Source organism: Alternaria rosae (assembly GCF_020736505.1).
Source record: "Alternaria rosae strain MPI-PUGE-AT-0040 chromosome Unknown BKA58scaffold_10, whole genome shotgun sequence".
Classification (NCBI taxonomy): Eukaryota; Fungi; Ascomycota; class Dothideomycetes; order Pleosporales; family Pleosporaceae; genus Alternaria; species Alternaria rosae.
Window position 1 is genome coordinate 784,884 of NW_025763579.1, and position 17,699 is coordinate 802,582.

General features: G+C 52.5%; 8 protein-coding genes across 8 annotated transcripts; 4 read left to right on the forward strand and 4 right to left on the reverse strand.

The window, feature by feature from the left end:
- Nucleotides 1-88: 88 nt before the first annotated feature.
- On the forward strand, nt 89-1,929 carry BKA58DRAFT_368117 (kinase-like domain-containing protein; the record flags this gene model as incomplete). The annotated part of the gene is made up of 2 exons (XM_046168933.1): nt 89-865; nt 986-1,929. 2 exons carry the CDS (start codon nt 89-91, stop codon nt 1,541-1,543), a joined length of 1,335 nt encoding a protein of 444 aa, XP_046021328.1. The 3' UTR covers nt 1,544-1,929.
- A 1,187-nt stretch (nt 1,930-3,116) lies between these two features.
- BKA58DRAFT_41800 (uncharacterized protein) lies at nt 3,117-3,987 on the forward strand. Its single transcript, XM_046172656.1, has one exon. It carries the CDS (start codon nt 3,302-3,304, stop codon nt 3,926-3,928), a length of 627 nt encoding a protein of 208 aa, XP_046021329.1. The 5' UTR covers nt 3,117-3,301; the 3' UTR covers nt 3,929-3,987.
- A 1,085-nt stretch (nt 3,988-5,072) lies between these two features.
- BKA58DRAFT_41797 (BRCT domain-containing protein) lies at nt 5,073-8,032 on the reverse strand. Its single transcript, XM_046172655.1, has 3 exons — nt 7,824-8,032; nt 7,334-7,773; nt 5,073-7,283 (listed from the first exon to the last, which is right to left on the reverse strand). The coding sequence occupies exons 1-3, from the start codon at nt 7,920-7,922 to the stop codon at nt 5,228-5,230; spliced, it is 2,595 nt and encodes an 864-aa protein (XP_046021330.1). The 5' UTR covers nt 7,923-8,032; the 3' UTR covers nt 5,073-5,227.
- A 318-nt stretch (nt 8,033-8,350) lies between these two features.
- On the forward strand, nt 8,351-9,855 carry BKA58DRAFT_41777 (Alpha/beta hydrolase family-domain-containing protein). The gene is made up of 2 exons (XM_046172649.1): nt 8,351-8,799; nt 8,846-9,855. Exons 1-2 carry the CDS (start codon nt 8,466-8,468, stop codon nt 9,811-9,813), a joined length of 1,302 nt encoding a protein of 433 aa, XP_046021331.1. The 5' UTR covers nt 8,351-8,465; the 3' UTR covers nt 9,814-9,855.
- Nucleotides 9,856-9,952: 97 nt separating this feature from the next.
- On the reverse strand, nt 9,953-11,058 carry BKA58DRAFT_423973 (uncharacterized protein; the record flags this gene model as incomplete). The annotated part of the gene is made up of 1 exon (XM_046172881.1): nt 9,953-11,058. The coding sequence occupies exon 1, from the start codon at nt 10,991-10,993 to the stop codon at nt 9,953-9,955; it is 1,041 nt and encodes a 346-aa protein (XP_046021332.1). The 5' UTR covers nt 10,994-11,058.
- A 140-nt stretch (nt 11,059-11,198) lies between these two features.
- BKA58DRAFT_392383 (uncharacterized protein) lies at nt 11,199-12,259 on the reverse strand. The gene is made up of 2 exons (XM_046171001.1): nt 11,639-12,259; nt 11,199-11,588 (listed from the first exon to the last, which is right to left on the reverse strand). Exon 1 carries the CDS (start codon nt 12,038-12,040, stop codon nt 11,690-11,692), a length of 351 nt encoding a protein of 116 aa, XP_046021333.1. The 5' UTR covers nt 12,041-12,259; the 3' UTR covers nt 11,199-11,588; nt 11,639-11,689.
- A 34-nt stretch (nt 12,260-12,293) lies between these two features.
- On the forward strand, nt 12,294-15,228 carry BKA58DRAFT_368130 (pre-mRNA-splicing factor cef1). Its single transcript, XM_046168934.1, has 2 exons — nt 12,294-12,691; nt 12,744-15,228. Exons 1-2 carry the CDS (start codon nt 12,428-12,430, stop codon nt 14,823-14,825), a joined length of 2,346 nt encoding a protein of 781 aa, XP_046021334.1. The 5' UTR covers nt 12,294-12,427; the 3' UTR covers nt 14,826-15,228.
- A 455-nt stretch (nt 15,229-15,683) lies between these two features.
- BKA58DRAFT_443686 (uncharacterized protein) lies at nt 15,684-16,067 on the reverse strand (the record flags this gene model as incomplete). Its single annotated transcript, XM_046174003.1, has 1 exon — nt 15,684-16,067. The coding sequence occupies one exon, from the start codon at nt 16,065-16,067 to the stop codon at nt 15,684-15,686; it is 384 nt and encodes a 127-aa protein (XP_046021335.1).
- Nucleotides 16,068-17,699: the final 1,632 nt, after the last annotated feature.

Below are 17,699 nucleotides of genomic sequence, written 5' to 3' on the forward strand. Positions count from 1 at the left end.
TATAAGAAAGACCAAATCGTCACTCCGTCATTTCAGTCAAAAACATTCGAACGCCACTACTGTCATCAGGATGAGTACTCTTGTTGGCATGCCCGTAACCATCCAAAAAGGACTTCGCTGGAAGAAGGACCGGAATCTAGGAGTGGCGCCTGAGTGGACAACCGAGCCTAGTATCGAGGACGTCACAACACTCGTGCGACGGGAGCTGAAGATCCCGACTCCAGATCTATGCGTAGTTCAATTCCTAACCCAAAACAAATTCAACAAGGCTTACACCGTCACATGTGGCAGCTCGCAAGAATACGTCTTGCGTCTAACTGTACCCGTTGACCCACGATCAAAGACCATGAGCGAGGTGGCTACTATCAAGTATATCCGTCACCACACTGAGATTCCTGTACCACAAGTCTTTTGTCACCAGGCTAGTACCGCCAACGAGGTCGGACTTGAGTGGATACTTATGGCGCGCATGCCTGGTCGCAGACTCTGTGATGAGTGGAAGGGTATGGACTATCTCAAGAAAGAGCAATTGGTGCGTAAGCTGGTCTCTGTTCATGCGCAGCTCTTCCAACAGCGGTTCAACCGACTGGGAAACCTGTATCCTGCGAATGAACTTTCCCAGCTATCCACCTCCGATATGGACAATATCACATTCCTTGGACCGGACGCCTCAATCCGATCTACACAACTCGCCCTAGGCAAGATCGTATCAGCGCCGTTCTTTTGGGGCAAACATATCGACCACAACGTCCCACGCGGTCCCTACAAGCATAGCCGAGACTGGCTATCCGCACAACTCCAGCTAAACCTTCTCGACCTCAACGACGAGTCCAACCGCGAAACCTCGGACGAAATCAAGCGCTCAGTGTACCAAAACATCATCGATAGCCTTCCAAGTGACTTTGCCAAAGAGTGCGCCGCCCGGCATACGCAGCAAGTGAATGAAATGGATACAGGTCCGTTCCTTGAATATAACCGCGAAAAGGACGATAAAGCTAAGAACCGAGCGCAACGACTGCTTGATCTCCTGCCAAAAAATTTTCCTGAGGAGGAGGAGGAGGAGGAGGTGTTTGTGCTTCATCACCATAACCTTCACGCAGCCAGTATGCTCGTAGATGAGAACGGCGAGTTAACTGGTATTTCCGATTGGGAATGCGCGCATACTGCCCCCCTGTGGCTCGCATGTCAGTCACCTAAAATCTTGGAGTTGTCTGGCTCTACCGCATCAGTATCTAACCCCAACCCTATCCAACGCGAAATCGCCGAAGAGCGCAATGCGGAGTATGACACGAAAGTAAAGCTTAGACAGGTTTTCCTGGAAGAGATGCAGAGTGTTTGCCCTGAATGGGTTGAGGTACATCAGTCTAATCAGCTGAAAGTGGGTTTCGAACAGGTTGTACAGCATTTTGGTGCTGCTGGTGATGGTAAGTATATCGATCGGTGGATTGATGAGGTTGAGAAGAATGGAACTGCACCTCTGTTAAGGGAGATCATTCGCACTACATGGTTTGAAGAGTACTTTCGTAATGGGTACCCTTTTTAGTATTGAGTTATGGGATGGAAACATATCATGATCGAAACACATTAACCTAGGAAAAAAACCGAACACCCTGGAGCCTACGTCGACGTCAAGTCACCCACTTTACATATTTTTATCTCAATGTAGCCTGCAGACCTGTTTAGAATTGTTTAGTTCTTCTCTTGTATGAGGTGGAAAGGTGTTTAAGTAGTACCTAGGTAGTTAGGCGTTCTTTCCGAAAGAGGCAAAGTAATGGACATGGTACGAGTGGTGCCTTGAAGCATTGCGTGACTAAGCTCCGATGCTCTCAACCTCTCTTGCTCGTAGCCCAGTAAATGCCAAAACAAAACTTTAGTACCAGACCGCATCCATGCTTTCCCAACCCCCTACTGCGTGCCATCGGTGTAAAGCAAGAAAGCTGGCGAGATTTGACCGCAAAGGCGTGACATGATCCAGAAATAGCACCGCATTTTAGCGAGGCGCTAGTTGGGGGCCAGCCAACATCGTCCAGCGTCCCGCTGTTGTTAGGCCAGCCGTCAACACCACACACACCCGTTGGCCAGCAAGCTCCCACTCACCAGCCAGCGCACGCATGAGATGAGGGTCTGACACCACCATGCCGCATGGTCGCCGCAGACCTGCCGCAATATTCTGCTGTGGCGTCCAGTAACCACCAACTCCCATCCCACGATCTCTACAATGACGCGCCGCAGCTGGAGAGCTTGCAACTCGCATCATGGCTTTCTTTTACCGTAACAAGTTCGCCTATTCCCACCCCACAATTTGCCCACGTCGCCGTCCAATCCTCCTTGGGCTTGGCTCAGGCAGACACGCAGAAGAAGTGTAAGGCGCTCAGCCTTGTGTCGATTCATGATTGTTGCTGCTCATTTCTTTTAGCGCAGGTGGCTGTGCTTGCCTAAATTTCGAAACGTTGATCCTACAGCACAACTCTTTGGCACATCGTTGTCTTTGTAGAGGCCCTCATATTGGGCTGGCAATTCGTGTTGATATTGTGCGGCAGACAGTTGGGATGGGGAGTCGTTCGAAAGAGAAGCCACCCAATTCGTATGGTTCCACGAGCTGAATTGGTAGCTTCAGCTACGCAGACAGAAAGGGCAAGATCGCTCGGACGTAGCTCGCACGCGGTAGAGAACCATCCCCAAGTGGACTGACAGTAGATGGGGCCCCGACATGCACGCCCGTCACCGCCGTCTACCAAAACCCGTGCCACCACCAAACTGCCACACAGCTCCTTCTGATTCCTCGATTAGACGCGGTAGTCCAAGCTTCGACGGCCGTTCTCGACGTCCATCATTCGTTGGGCCTCTTGTTTTGCGCCAAGCTGCTCATCATACACAGGGGCGCAGTGACTTTTCTCCGAATTCATGGGCCTATTTCCCCACAACGTGCTGAGGCTGAGCATATCTTTCCCACTTTCGAGCCGCATACTGGACGCCTTCTCACGGATCCAGCGCCATGGGCGCAGGATCCAAAGGCCGGTGCGTCAAAGGTTTCATTTTACGGAGAGACTTATGTCTGCCTGGTGCCCGGTACCAGTTCATAGCAATAGCACATAAGGCATTACTCGAGCAAGTTCGTCTCAACAGTCTCATCGCTATATATCATCATATTTTCGAGGCATAGTAGTTGTTGTATATTCAACGCACCGCCACATCGCCTCCTATCTAGCACTACATATAAGCAAAGAGCTTCACCATTCATCTGAACTCTCACCGATCGATTCGAATCGATTATCCTTCCCCTACACAAACATACACCATCATGTCTCCTATACCAGTAGACAACAACCTCGTCGCAGACACCGACCTTCCTTCGAAAGTCTACTCAGGGTACTGGACAAAAGCCAACATCGCCCTCACCGTCGTCTTCGGCCTCATCTTCCTCGCCATCATCCTCGCCTGCCTAATATTTTATCTTCACCGCCGCAGCGAAAAGAAAAAGCTCGACAACCGCAAATCAGACACAGCCGGACTCCTCGCCAACGAAGACAAAACAAGCATGTTCAGCCGCGTCCGCGCAAGCAGCGTCACACTATATGTCGACTCGGAAGCGGACGCGCGCAACAAGAGATCGAGCACGGATACCATGCATCTCGTTCCGCTGCAGGTCACGCCTAGTGAGGAAGCTAGCGATCCCATCGGCGGCAATACAGAGAGCTCGGGTACGGGTGTTAGTTCGATGAGCCGCCAGAGCAACGGTACGCTTAGTACTATGGTACTCAGTCCCATATCGCCGAGTGGTGACGAGGGTGACTTGAGTTTACGGCCGGCACCCACAGGGCGCGCACGCAGTACGAGTACGGCGAGTCAACGGGCACGGTACTACGAGTCGACGCCTACGATTGCGATGCCACAGATTCCGAAGATCATTCACACGACGTCGGAGTAGAGAATCAGCCTCTATGGATACACGTTGTTGGTATTGAGGGGGAGGGCAGGTTACGAGTTGAAGGTTCAAATGTCTTACTTTCTCATTCTGTTGTTTCGCGCTTCTGCGGTATGTTCTCTTAACAAGCATTATTATATACCCTGTCTACGCTCCTGCACCTGGCATAACACGCAGTCGAGCATCTTCTAGACACTTCTATCTCATCTCTTATGAAAGCAAAAGGTTTTTCGATCGTACCTTCTTCACAACTTCGCCCCGTCATGCAATCCTTTGTATACTTCGTTTTCATGCAAGGCTTCTCATCAACAGTTGCCTTCATCGCTATAGCGCGGCTAGCTTAAGCTATTACCGCCCCCAAATGTGCCATCACGGTTGCCTGGTGGATGTTGTATGTGTTGGCATCTCGGCTCCACTCGGAGTGAGCACTAACAACACGCATCGATCCTCGACCCCGGCAAAAGCTCTGGTCTTGGATAAGACATGTAAGTATCAAATGACATCATATTCGAGGCTGAATACACCCCAGGGCTGTTTGTCTATGTGAACAGAAAAGCTCCTGCATCTTTATCAAAGTACACAGCCGAGAATACGTTCTGTGCCAGTCACCTTGAACCAGCCAGCTCGGACCTGTTAATTTCGTACCGAATGACTTCGCCTTGCAGTCAATCCCATAGATATCATACCCGAATTACATCCCAAAGGGTAGCACATCCGAACACGTCTGGCCGAACACTCTCTACGTCACTGACGCAGGTTCAACAGCTATCTCCAAGGCGGCCTCGGTGTCACCGATCAACAGCCCAAAAACAGACCCACGGCACAGTTCAACAAGCAGTGGGTAATCGCCCGTGCCACAAAGACCTCTTGCATGGCCCGACTGTGCCGTACGCGTTACCGCACCCCCGGATCAAGCCAAGAGCATGTGCCACAAGGGATATGTTAGCCTTGGCAACAATGAACGGTGGAGATGGGATACGCAGCCACACATGAGCTCACTGTGGCGGTGAAGTGGGAAGCTGAAATATGTGCGTGCAGTGATGAGCCAACGCGAAGCTTCCTTGATATACATGCTACTCCAACGCTCCACACGCTCTCCATCCCATGAACCTATCGCTAACAATGCAACACAAAACAATGACTAAACCGCTCAAAACATATCAAGACAGATACTCGAATCCATATCACGACCGCACGAAGCAAGTCTATACACAGTGTGAAACCCTCGTTCTAGCAACCAGAACGAACGCCATCATCGCTCTTATCCCATAATCAGCCGTTGAACAGTGCGCAAGCGTCGCCCTACTTCTTCGCAGCATTAACAACCTCTTCACTCAACTCCCACTCCGGGTCCCAATGCACATACTGCGTCATCGCCACAGAAAGCAGCCACTCAGTCTTGACAATGCGTGGAACCATGTTTTCTCTCTTAGCCAACTCACGGAATTTCGTCCAATTGGTAAACTCCTTTTTATCGGCGTCGGAGATGAGGTACAACACGTCTCCTTCGTCCTCGACCTGATTCTGACTGACCTCTTTGTCAGAGGTGTCGAGTTTACGTTTTGAAGCGGAGACGCCTGTTGGCTTCCCTTTCCAGAGCACGCATTTTCCGCCGTTGACTTCGACAATGTCTCTGTAGGTTTCGAAGCCGCCGCCGACTTTCTCTGTGCAGAACACGGTCCAGCCTTTGAGGAGACGCTGCTTGTTCTGCTTGGCGCGCGAGAGGGCTTCAGAGAGCCGGAAGTTGTTGGCCTCTTCGAAGTCTCTAGCTTGGAGGAGGTGCTTTTCCGCCGGAGGAAGCTTGTTGTTCTTCAGCGCGAAGTCAAGGTAGCTGGTTGATACGAGGGTGGGTGCGCAGGCTAGTGCTGCGATGAACTTCTTTGTTCGGACGGGTTGCGGGGCGCAGACTATGTCTACCTTTTTGAAGTCGTCGGTGATGAAGAGGCCGAGCTCTCGAAGGCGTGCTTTGTCTTTTGATTCCTTGTCGGGGTTGTTGGCCCATCGCTCATCCTTGGAGATCAACATGCGGAACTTGATAGGTGCGAGCTTCTCCTTCTTTGCTCGTTTGTTCTTGGTTGGGACTTCCGTAGCTTCGTCTTCTGTCTCGTCGTCATCGTCGACTTCATCAATGGAGCGTTTGCTTGAGACAGATTCACGGCCGCCCTTTGCTTGCTTCGTTCCATCGTCGATCTCATCTTCTGCCCGTCGTCGTCCACCGTGAATGACACCACCCTTGCGCTTCATCTCCTTCTCGAACTGTGCGATGTCTGGCGCAGCGTCGTGCATCTTTGCCAATGCGCGGTCTTTGGCTCCTCGACTACCTGGCGTCTGATTCTCTTTGCCATCGGTACGCCGAGGTGGCAACGGTGTTTGTGCATTGCCTCCGGATTTAGCCCGCTTGGGCTTCTCAACAGGCGGACTGCGAGGTGCTGGAGGTTCGCTTTGCCGTGGTGGGACGCTCGATGCTGGGACGTCATTCGTCTGTGGTGCTGCTTTGACGGCTTTTGTGGGCTTGACTTGTTTTGAGAAGAAGATCTTCTCGGTAGCCTCGCGATCGATTTCTGTCTGACCCAAGACCTCTCCAAGGTTGGTCCGGGCTGGGAAGTACGTGTAACGACCCTCAGTCAGCGGCATCTCCCTGCATTTTGCGTAACTATCTTCCAGCCACAGATGATTGACAATGTTGACGCCCCACTCCGCCGCGGCCTCGCACTTTTCGCTGTTCTTGTGCGCAGCAATAAGATGTGTGTTGTCCTGCTTGAAGGTCTTTGTGAACTCGGCACCCGTGGCCTTGATCAAGTTTTCCAGGTATATCCGCGCTTCGCCAGTGTAACTCGATATGCTGACTTTGTACTTGTTGAACCCTGGAATGCCTTCCCTTGGCCGCGGGTAGTGCATCATCCGCTGCATTGGGTTTGTCCAAATACCGTGTGTAATGAGATAGTACAACCAGCCCAGGTTTCCCACGTCTTTTCGCGCTTGCGATGCCTTGACATAGTCTGGGCCTTCTCGGTAATTGCAAACATACATGTCTGCATCATCGATCTTTGAGGTTACACTGCCGCCTCCAGCCTTGATCATGCCGGTTATGATATTCCTGAGCTTGGTGCTGATGTTCAGATCTTCGCCAAGCTTGACACGCTTCCCATCGAAGGCCTTGATCGCGCGGGGTGCCTCTAGGTGAGGCGGCGGCGGTACGGGATCGTTTTGAGGGTCTGGTGTGGCTGCGTCTCGAATGTGCTGGCTCACTCGTGTAGGAGGAATGGCGCCTGGCTCCATATCGGCGAGGATCTCGGGATCGGGAAGTGTATACGGTCGCTCTGATATTCTACGGCCAACTTTGAGGCAGTCGTCGAACCTGTGTGGTGTTAGATCAATTCAACTACCATGCCCTCAACTCAAACCTACCAGTGGGGCAGCACGATTGACAACTGCAGTCGTTTACTAATAGCGAGCTGACACCGTGGTTCGCTCACATCCAGTGCAATGAGATGTGTTACGAATTTTGAGAGGCTCGGTGTAAATTGTCCGCCCAATGCCAGTACACCACCCTCTATCGCTTCCTTGTCACCGCTCGGTATGTCCCCACAGCATATAACTACCTCGCTCATGAAGAGTGCGGGATCGGGGCTGTATGTCCGCGGATTCTTGGCCTTGTTGGACTGGAGCGACGCGTCTATCCATGTTGGCTTGACGACATGTATCATGAGGTCGAGGGCGCGGTAGTAGTCGGGGAAGTCGGCTGTCTCTGAGACAATGTAGCTGATTTCTTCTAGGTTGTCTATGCGGCCCTTGGTTACATTGAAGGGTACTGTTGTTCCGCGAGCGCCAGTGATAGCATCTTCGATCTATGCCGTCGGTTAGCAATACTTCTAAATTGATCAGACGCGTCGCATACCTGGCGCATACGGTCTTCTGAGAGGCCGTTGGGATATATCGTGAAATTGAGCTCCTCGAACAGACCCTGCGAGCCCTCTAGCATGGTCGTGTCTTCCATGGCTGCGACTCAGGGTGTTGTGTTGTATGTGTGGACTGTGATCGCTGTCGATGTTGGATTCGAAGGCGCGATGCGACACGGCTACACGCGAACTTTGGAGGCACGAACGCGTCAAGGCCCACGTGACGCCCCACCAAAACACTTCGACGCCGATTCCGTCATGACGGCGGAGCTCTGCCCAGAGTACAGTAGTATTTTCTTGCTGTTTGAAAGAAGCGCGCGCATGCGCAATGCGCTTCTCGAGATAAGCTCCAAGCTCAATGATCTCTTTGTCATATCTATGTGGAGGTTCTGTGGGGAGAAGAAGCCGTGATGGACCTCGGCATTCCCCAGATTACGCCGGCTGCTAATCACGACACCTAGAAGCATAGACGCCTCCCTGTGATCTAAGCGTATCATTTCGTCTTACCATCTCACTGCGCACGACTGACATCTTGACCTGCATATACTCGTCGTCCGAACCGTCCGATCGTCCGTCGGCTCAATATACGGCGTTGCATTAAGTTTACAGGTTCAGCCCGATATCGTCTGCAGTCAGCAAACATGTCTTCAAAGCACTTTCGTATAGACGAGCACAAGATAGAAGCATCACATATCCGTGGCTTTCCGCGCTCCACATCGACAAAGCAGGAAGAGGTCCTACAACTCGCCGTCAAGCAATACACCCCTCTCAACAACACGAGTCCGAAGCCCGGAGACATTACCATAATCGCAGCGCATGCGAATGGATTCCCGAAAGAGCTGTATGAGCCACTATGGGACGAGTTGTTGGGGAGGTGTCAGCAACATGGATTTGGAATCAGAGGAATTTGGATAGCAGATGTCGTGCACCAAGGCTTGAGCAGCGTTCTGAACGAAGATAAGCTAGGCAATGACCGTACGTACATAACTCTAAATGCGCCGAGAAGTATTAACGTCTATAGCGTCATGGCTGGACCATAGCAGAGATCTCCTCCACATGGTAAACATCTTCCGCGACCAGATGCCTCGCCCCATAATCGGCGTAGGCCACAGCATGGGCGGCTGCCAACTCGCCAACCTTGCCTTGCTGCACCCGCGTCTCCTCGAGACACTGATCCTCATCGACCCCGTCATCCAAGGTAAAGTCTCACTAAACGGCAACGTCGGACCAGCCGCCGCATCATCACGACGACGCGAGCGCTGGCCCTCACGCGAAGAAGCAGCCAAGAGTTTCGGCAAGAGCAAGTTTTACCAAACGTGGGATCCACGGGTCCTTGGTCTCTGGGTACAGTACGGTCTACGAGACGTACCAACAAAGTTGTTTCCCGACGCGAAGAAACCAGAGGTGACTCTGATGACGACTAAGCACCAGGAAGTCATGACTTTCCTCCGCCCGAACTTCACCGCAAGACCAGGAGACAAGGAACCTTCATCTGCGGAATTCACGTTCAATAACCCGAAGCTAAACAGGAGGACGCATGCCGACATCACGCCAACCCATGAACCCCAGACGCCTTTCTACAGGGGCGAGAGCACCATCGTCTTCAATCAATTACCGTCAATCCGGCCATCGGTATTCTATATCTTCGGTGAACACTCTTTCCTCACTGATGATGCCGTCATCGAAGATAAAATGCGTCTGACTGGGTCCGGTGTTGGCGGCAGTGGCGGACGCGCTGAAGGACGAGTAGCGAATGTTACGGTACGCGATGCTGGGCATTTGATCCCGATGGAGAAGGTGGAGGAGAGTGCGGATCACATTAGCAAATGGGTCGGCCAGGAGATGAAGAGGTATTGGGACTGGGAACGTAAGACGGAGGAGGAATGGGATGGGAAGCAAGGCGTGGAGAGGAGCGTGTTGCCTGAACGGTTTGTCGAGGAGCTGAACGCTTTGATTAAGCCGAGGGAGAAGAAGTCGTCGAAACTCTGAATGTTAGAATGGTTGAGATTTAATTGGCCGGATGTCTTTCAAGAACCATATGTCTGACCTATGCATTACATGGATAAACTTTCCCTAGCACTTGCACATCAATTCTACCTTCACCTCACACACCTGTACTCTTTCATCTTCAGTCCTTCTTACTCTCCCCCCTCTCCGGATAATACCCTCCTGCAAACTCCAAACTCGCCCCCTCCCACCTCTCCGTCTTGACCTCTTTCCACGCACTCCACGGCCACCACCCCTCCCTCACCCATATCCTCGCCTCAATCGTCGCAATAAAACTCTCTCTACAAAAGTTCGCCCGATGACCATCTGGAAACGGACTCGCGAGACCGAACCAACCCGGCTCCTTCGGCGCATGCGCCTTGAGTTCCATTTTGTGTGTGTAATTCGACACAGATAGCGAAAAGGTGCGGGTGTCCCATTCATTCGTGGCGCTCATGAAGGGGCTGAGGAGGTTGAGATACGAGACTGAGAAGGGCGGTACAAAGTCTAGGTCAAGTGATGGGGACCGGTATCCAAGCATGTAAGCGGTGTTGTACATGATCTTCCCGCCGGCGAGACAGATGCCGCGTTTTTCTTTGTTATCCCAGGCTTGTACCCACATGTGTGCGTCAGGGAAGCTATTAGCCCAGTTCTTCTCTTGGTGGATCGTTGCGCGACTTTTTCTGTCTTGTTCTGAGAAAGCCTCGCCTAGCGCGGGTATGTCGAGGGTGAATGTAGCAGGTGAGCAGAGGGAATGAACGTGCCAGTGCAGTGGGAAGGGGAGGTGAACCATCCATCCTTCAGGTGTGCTCTTGTCTTGTCTCCACGGCATGTAGTCTTCCTCGCATTGCGCTGAGAGTGACCAACTGCCGTCTTCGGCTGCGAACTTGTAGCTTGTGCGGCCGTTGCTCTCCGTGCTCATGATGCCCATGCCGGGGACGCGCAGGTCGAACGCTTTGGTTTGCTCATTGGTGGTCACGCGCTCGATGTTGTCGACGACGTGTTCCCGCTGGAATATCGGATGGCCTGATGAGGGGTAGTATGTAAACGATACCACGTGCTGGCGTGATGGGGCGCCAGGAACAGAGGATATTATCAAAGCGATGTGCGAGCCAGATGCGAGGTCGAATTTGGAGTAGTAGCCTTCGAATTGCGAGGATGGGTGAGGAGCGAAATGCTCCATGATGGCTTGTTAGTAGGCTGAAACCCCAGGGCGGTGGGTGTATAGAAAGTTTTCGCCTGTGGAGTGGTCGGGTGTTTGTGTCGATTGTTTGGCGTGAGTAGTGATGTTGTCAGGCTGGTTACTCATGACGTATGCAAATATTCGAGTTGGCAACTTGAACCCAAGACATCACACAAATTTATGTTGCACATGTTCTGGCGATAGATTACTCAAATGGTCCGCCTTAGCGTATTGTCATTCACCACGTTTGAATGCTGGCGCATTCAGACTCGATATATGCACCTACAACTACAAAGTTTTCGCAACTTCGGGTCTTACCACAATGTATGAGAAGCACAAAGCTTTCCTTATGGGTCTCAAGCTGGATAATTGCAGGGCTACTCAAATCTATAGTGAGGATGCGCTCAGGGTCTTGAGGACTTGGGAACCCCAGACAACGGTTGCTTGGACGATGTCCGCTTGTGTTAATTGTGCTACCCGCATGAAGCTCTTCATTCAGAACGCCACGCATCGTGGCAGTGGCATGGCAGTCTCTCAGACACTCACGATATCTCCTGATCTGGAAATATCGTCATGCTATACGTGAGCACCGGGTCTACAATAGTTAGCGTATCAGAAGGCAAAGTGTATTGCATGGAGACATACATCTTCTCAAAGGTCGACTCTATTCGGCAGAGACTTCGAAGGATCGCATGATCATATGTAGCGGAACATGTTGTTCTTCACGCTTCTCTTCATTGACGCTGGCTTTCCGTCCTCATATTCGATCCCGGCTTCTCCTCCCTCGCCGTCGAGTCCGGCCATCTTTGCCATCAACTCCGCGTCGAGCTCAGCTTGCGTCTTTTTCTTGGGCTTTTGATCGTCGGAAGTCTTGCCGCCGACCTTTTGAGCCTCGTCTTTTACCGGGTTTGAGGTTTTAGAACTCGCATCAGAATAGTATCTGCCATCAGGAATTGAAGGTAATATTTGTCGGCAGGACGCTTTTGAGGATAGCGTGGTGAGGAGAAGACTGGGGACGCGCCCCGTGATATTTTGTAGAGATACCATGGTTGAGGGAATGTGTGGCCCAGAGGGTGTGCAGTGAAGTCGTAGCAACACGACTATGGGAAGATGGGGATGGTAGATTTACGTCACTGTGACCGCGGTCGTCTGGCGCACGTGAAAGTCTGGTGCCTGGGCCGCGACTGCATTGTGTGCATCGCTCTGATGACTTTCCTTCAGAAGCGAACCGCGCATTAACATCACTAACCGCTGGTCTAAACTCCAGGTCGTTTTGCAAGCTACCTAGGTATCCAGACTTCACTTTGCTCGTTGCACGCGGCTTGGAGCTGCCAAGACGCTAGTGCCTGCAGCCCATTTTCAGTTTCGCGATCGAGGATACCATCGCTCACGACACGCGCGCCAACCCACGATACCCCCCGGAAGCCATCCAACATGGTCGTCACATCTTCCTGGTCCAACGTCGAGGACGAGGTCTTGAAGGCCGCCATCAGCAAGTATGGGCTGAATCAGTGGTCGCGATGCGCCTCGCTGCTGTCCAAGAAGAGCGCGAAGCAATGCAAGTCGCGCTGGACCAACTGGATCGACCCCGCTATCCGGAAGACGGACTGGTCGAGAGAAGAAGATGAGAAGCTCCTGACCATGGCCAAGCTCCTCCCCACCCAATGGAGAACTATTGCGCCCATTGTTGGACGAACGGTACGCTGTCGCGAATATCCCTTTTTTCTAGTATTATGCTAATCTTACGCAGGCGACACAATGTCTCGAGCGCTACCAAAAGCTGTTGGACGAACAAGAAGCAAGAGAGTCTGGTGATCTTGGACTGGCGGGTCCGGAGGGTGGAGATTCAGCTGCCCCTTCAGCAGATGATGTACGCCGTCTTCGTCCCGGAGAAGTCGACGCATACGCCGAGAGCCGCCCTGCAAGACCCGACGCAGTTGACATCGACGAGGAAGACAAGGAGATGCTGTCAGAGGCGCGTGCGCGTTTGGCAAACGTCAGCGGAAAGAAGGCCAAGCGGAAGGCCCGCGAGCGGCAACTGGAGGAATCGAGGAGGCTTGCCTTACTTCAGAAGCGACGAGAGCTGAAAGCTGCCGGTATCAACATCAAGATTACTCCAAAGAAGGGCAACCATATCGACTACAACGCCGACGTACCGCTCGAGAAGGAAGTCCCCTCCGGCTTCTTCGACACTACCGAGGAAATCGACCGCAATGAGCAACAACGAGAGGCTTTCGATCCGCGAAAGCAACAGCTTGCGAACAAGAGGAAGATGGAGTCACAGGAAGACGGAGGAGGTGACAGGAAGAAGAAGAAAGATGAGAAGTCAGGAGGTCTTGCAGCGTCGTATGCTAAGGCCGCACAAGCGCAGAGGATAAGGGAAGCAGAACAGAGCAGCAAGCGACGCGGTCTTGTGCTCCCAGCGCCGCAAGTCGGAGAGGCGGAGCTGGAAGATATCGTCAAGATGGGAACGACCGGACAGCGCGCAATCACTGCGGGTAGCAGCGATAACATCGCGACGCAGGGCCTGATCGGGAACTACTCGAATGTGATTGGCAACACACCCATTCGTACGCCCATGGCTCCCAAGGAGGAGGACTACGTCGCAAACGAAGTACGGAACGCCCGGATGCGAACAGAGACCCAGTCTGCCTTACTGGGTGGCGATAATCCAGATCTCGTAGACGATGAAGCACCTGCCTCGCTGTCTGGACCCGCTTCACGACACCAGATTGTGACACCAAACCCTATGGCAACACCGTTCAGGCAAGCAAATGGCGGAGCTGGAGAAACACCCATGCGCCAGGGACCGGGAGCGACGCCCATGCGAACACCACGCGATACCCTACGCCTCAACGGAGAGGAAAGTGGCATGCAACTTGTTGGCCAAACCCCCCGCGACATCAAGTTAAGGGAGCAAGCAAAGCGGCAAGACTTGAAGAGCAGGCTTGCTGCGCTGCCAAAACCCAAAGAAGAGAGCTGGGAGTTTGAGCTCCCAGAAGAGCAGGCAGATCACATGGAAGTCGAACTTAGCGAGGAAGATGCTGCTGAGCGCGACCGAAAAGTTCGTGAAGCGCGCGAAGCCCAAGAAGCTGCAGACTTCGGCAGGCAAAGTCAAGTCGTGCAGAAGTTCCTTCCAAGGCCTTCGCTAGTCGACATCGATGTTATGATGAAGCGCGCGCTGGACCTCTCTGATCCTGTCGAACGCGAAGTGGAGATTGAGATGGCTAAGCTCATCGCGAACGACGTCCAGAAGTTCGGCGATGGCCGAGTCACCGGTTCAGTGCAACGTCTCGATTCCATGACCGATGATGCTCTCCGAAATGCCAAGATGGAGCTTGCCCTTGAGCTTGCGATGACAACAGACAAGGACAAGAAGGCCTTCCACGCCGAACTCGACAGCTCCTGGACCACACTTCACGGTTCCGCAATCCTGCCTGGTATTGCAGGCTACGAGGAGGACGAAATCGACGAACACCAACTGCTCGTTGAAGCCTTCGATAACGCCCAAGAGTCCATCATCGAAGCCGCGGAACGCGCGAACAAGATCGAAAAGCGATTAAGTACACATCATGCCGGATACGTTAAACGATCAACTCTACTACGAGAGAAGATCAGCGGTGCATTCTCAGCACTCGAGCGTGCCAGGGACGATTTGAACACAGCAAGGACGGCACAGTACAGCGAGCAAGATGGTATCGCACGCAGACTGGAGAGCTTGCGCGAGGAAGTTCAGTTCGTTACGAAGAGGGAGAGAGAAGCACAGGAGCTGTACAGGAAGCGAAAGGAGGAGTTGGACAACTTGCAACAGCCTGTCAACGGTGTACACTAAACGATTTTTTGGGTAGACACTTTAGTCTAAGCCAGTGTTTTGATATGATTAGGGGATAGTTGGAAGGTCGGTATGCATTGGCGTGGCGTTGGAAATTGCACGGCAGGTACATTTTGAGACTGCTTTTGGAAAGTGAATGTCATTACTATGATATATCTCAACCTAGTTCAACTCGTGATCATGTTAATTGTGATGGTCTACCGGCGGGGATGTCGGACTTGTGGTTACCAAACGGTTCGTAGCGTCAGGTACCAAAAATCTTGTTCCCTGACTTTTACCCAATATATAAAGTAGGCTTCAAAGGTCTTCACCATGTTACACTATGCAAGCGCATTGCCCAACATACCAGCTAGTACCTTCAGGCTCGTTTGTTAGGGCCGGGCATTACCTGAAATGCGAGGCTGCCCATAGTCAGGCCATTGGCAGTGCATAGACTTTGAGCTAACACCGCATCAAGGCCCAACGCTCTCATTTCTCAGTGCCTCACTGTATACCCCCGCATGTGTCACAAGTGTCAGAACAACAAACGGAGATACGCCGTAAGGTGCAAAGTAGATGGTCATGTTTGTGAAAAGAAAGGTTTGATCGTATTCCATAATATCTGCCATGGTAAAGCCCCCCAGTCCAATCCAGTCCATTGGGGTATAAGAAAGAAGCAAACCAATCCGAACAGGCATCATCTCAAAGACGAGATGTGTAGAAAGTAACCCCAAGATCAACGCCGTTGACACGTCACCGTGAATACCCAATCTAATCGAAAAGCAAGAACCTCCACGACGTGACGTGGTGAAACGCCCCATTAACCAGTCATAAACATAACCCAATCAACAAGCACCAGCAACAACAAGTCGTAGGCATCTAGCACTTCCCATCCAACACCTCAAAGATGCCCACAACATGCACCTCACTCGCACCGCGCCCCATACTCGGCCTCGGCTCAAGGACATCGAGTTCCGTCTCGAACAAATGCTTCTCCTCTTCCATTTCAAACTCGTACACGCTGGGCTTGCGGCGCACAGCGAGGAGTTGGCGGATGGAGGAGCCGGAGGAGCGGTGGCTGTGTGGCGACGAGTTGCGCGTCAGCGGCGATGTGGTGCTGGAGGTGAAGACGGAAGAGGGGGATGCCGAGCGCAGGGAGTTGCGAGTGGGGCTGAAGGCCGTCTTGAGGCGACGGAGGGAACCGGATGTGCTGCGCAGGGGCGTGAAGGATTGGAAGCGGTTGGTGCGGCTTGGGGAAGGCATTTTGGGTGGTGGTGGTGGTGGTTACGTCGAGGTTGAAGTTGAGGTTGGTGGAATTGCTTTTCTCAGGCGGTGGTTGCTATGATGTAGCTTCCCAGTGTTTGAGCGGATGGAGACGCGGAGTGTTTGTCGGGTTCCGATGGCAAATGAAGGATGTTTCGAATAGATAGATCCAGCTGTCCTTACGAAGGAGTAATGTAAGGAATGGAAGTCGTAGGGATATGATAGGACAACGAGTGTTGGGTCTTGTCGATCGGCTTGCGAATCAGAAAGATAGAAGTGGAGGTGCAAAGGGAGATCAACTCTGTTCAAAGGGTATATATGAATGTAGATTGGACGTAGTAGTGCCTGGTCAAAGACACGGGCGCACAGTCTTCAAAGCGAAGGTAGTAAAAGGAGGAGGAGGAGGAGGAGTCGGGAGAGGAATAAAGAAGGAAAGTTTCGCAAGAGAAGTATTCCTGTGCTAGAAAAACAGGCGGACTCGCGGATCCTTAAGCATGCGTGTCGCATGTTGGCCTTCTTCCTGTGCCAGTGCGTGTTACGTCCCAGAAGCTAAAACCCTAGACGTGGGACATGGGCTGCTGCAGCGGACATCCCTGTCAGGAACGCGTGAATTGAGGGGTCGAGCCTCGTTTGATCACCCGTCTGGAAACAAGCGAGCGGGAGTCGTCGACTGACGGCCCATTGGGAATGCCGCGGAATGATTGCATGGCTTCATTTCAGAGGAGTGCCTGCAATCGATAAGAGATTAGCTGGCAGTGGGTAATCGTGGGATCATCCTCATTACGCTGTGGAGCTTCGTCATTTTGTCGACTTCGTGGTGGCTTCACACGAAATTGTGAGGGCTGTCCGGTGCTATTCTTACGTCGCCGAACTGCTAGTGGCCATGTTTTTGTTGACATGGACGTTGGTGGTGTTGCTTTTGTGCCCGACACGACGCGTTCTGGCTGCTTGTTGTCATCATCGCCTGGCGCTCTGCATCGTCTCGCCAGGGAGGTGTCCACCATCACGTCCAAGCCATAAACTTGTTGAACAGGCACGATGATCGGAGGGCTTTCCGCTCGCCCATGAACCTGGAGCCGGACGAGCCGCTCCCAGTTCGGCCGCTTCAGACGCGAATCACCCTGGCTGTTGTTTCTTGCTTGCAGCCCGCCAGCCCATAAGTAGGCATCACCCAGCACTTGAAGCTCGCAGTGTCTCCATGCTCAACCGGCCTGTCTCGAGACCTGGTGCTGCGTGTGTGATGCGAGAATCTGCGACAGGCGAGCGTATCCCGATGGGGGATGGCGCGGTTCGCACAGCTGTCTAACGGCAGACCAGCGTTTCAGACGCATCGGACGTTCAACAAATGCAGACGCGGTTGTGATGCTCCCGTGTGATGCTCCCGTGTGGTGTGTCAACATTGGAACTTGTGGGTGGCGAGCCAAAGATAGGTATGCATTGTGCTCACTGTTGGTGACGTGAGGGTGTCTGGTAGACACCACACTTGAACGTACATTAAGTAAGAGGTCGCCTCCGAGAAGCAGATCAACGTTTCAGGTTTGCATGCAACCTTCATCGAGGTGCGGGGCGATCGTATATCATAGTGCGCTATAATCGCGTGGTCTTTGTCGGGTCTAGAAGAGGTGGAAGAAG

Bases quoted from the DNA above. Each gene is read 5' to 3' on its own strand.
- BKA58DRAFT_392383 (XM_046171001.1), bottom strand. From the start codon at position 12,040: ATGGTATCTCTACAAAATATCACGGGGCGCGTCCCCAGTCTTCTCCTC.
- BKA58DRAFT_41777 (XM_046172649.1), top strand. From the start codon at position 8,466: ATGTCTTCAAAGCACTTTCGTATAGACGAGCACAAGATAGAAGCATCA. The intron at 8,800-8,845 runs GTACGTACATAA...TAACGTCTATAG, and splicing joins AGATAAGCTAGGCAATGACC to CGTCATGGCTGGACCATAGC.
- BKA58DRAFT_368130 (XM_046168934.1), top strand. From the start codon at position 12,428: ATGGTCGTCACATCTTCCTGGTCCAACGTCGAGGACGAGGTCTTGAAG. The intron at 12,692-12,743 runs GTACGCTGTCGC...AATCTTACGCAG, and splicing joins CGCCCATTGTTGGACGAACG to GCGACACAATGTCTCGAGCG.
- BKA58DRAFT_41800 (XM_046172656.1), top strand. From the start codon at position 3,302: ATGTCTCCTATACCAGTAGACAACAACCTCGTCGCAGACACCGACCTT.
- BKA58DRAFT_41797 (XM_046172655.1), bottom strand. From the start codon at position 7,922: ATGGAAGACACGACCATGCTAGAGGGCTCGCAGGGTCTGTTCGAGGAG. The intron at 7,774-7,823 runs GTATGCGACGCG...CCGACGGCATAG, and splicing joins CAGAAGACCGTATGCGCCAG to ATCGAAGATGCTATCACTGG. The intron at 7,284-7,333 runs GTAGGTTTGAGT...AACACCACACAG, and splicing joins TCAATCGTGCTGCCCCACTG to GTTCGACGACTGCCTCAAAG.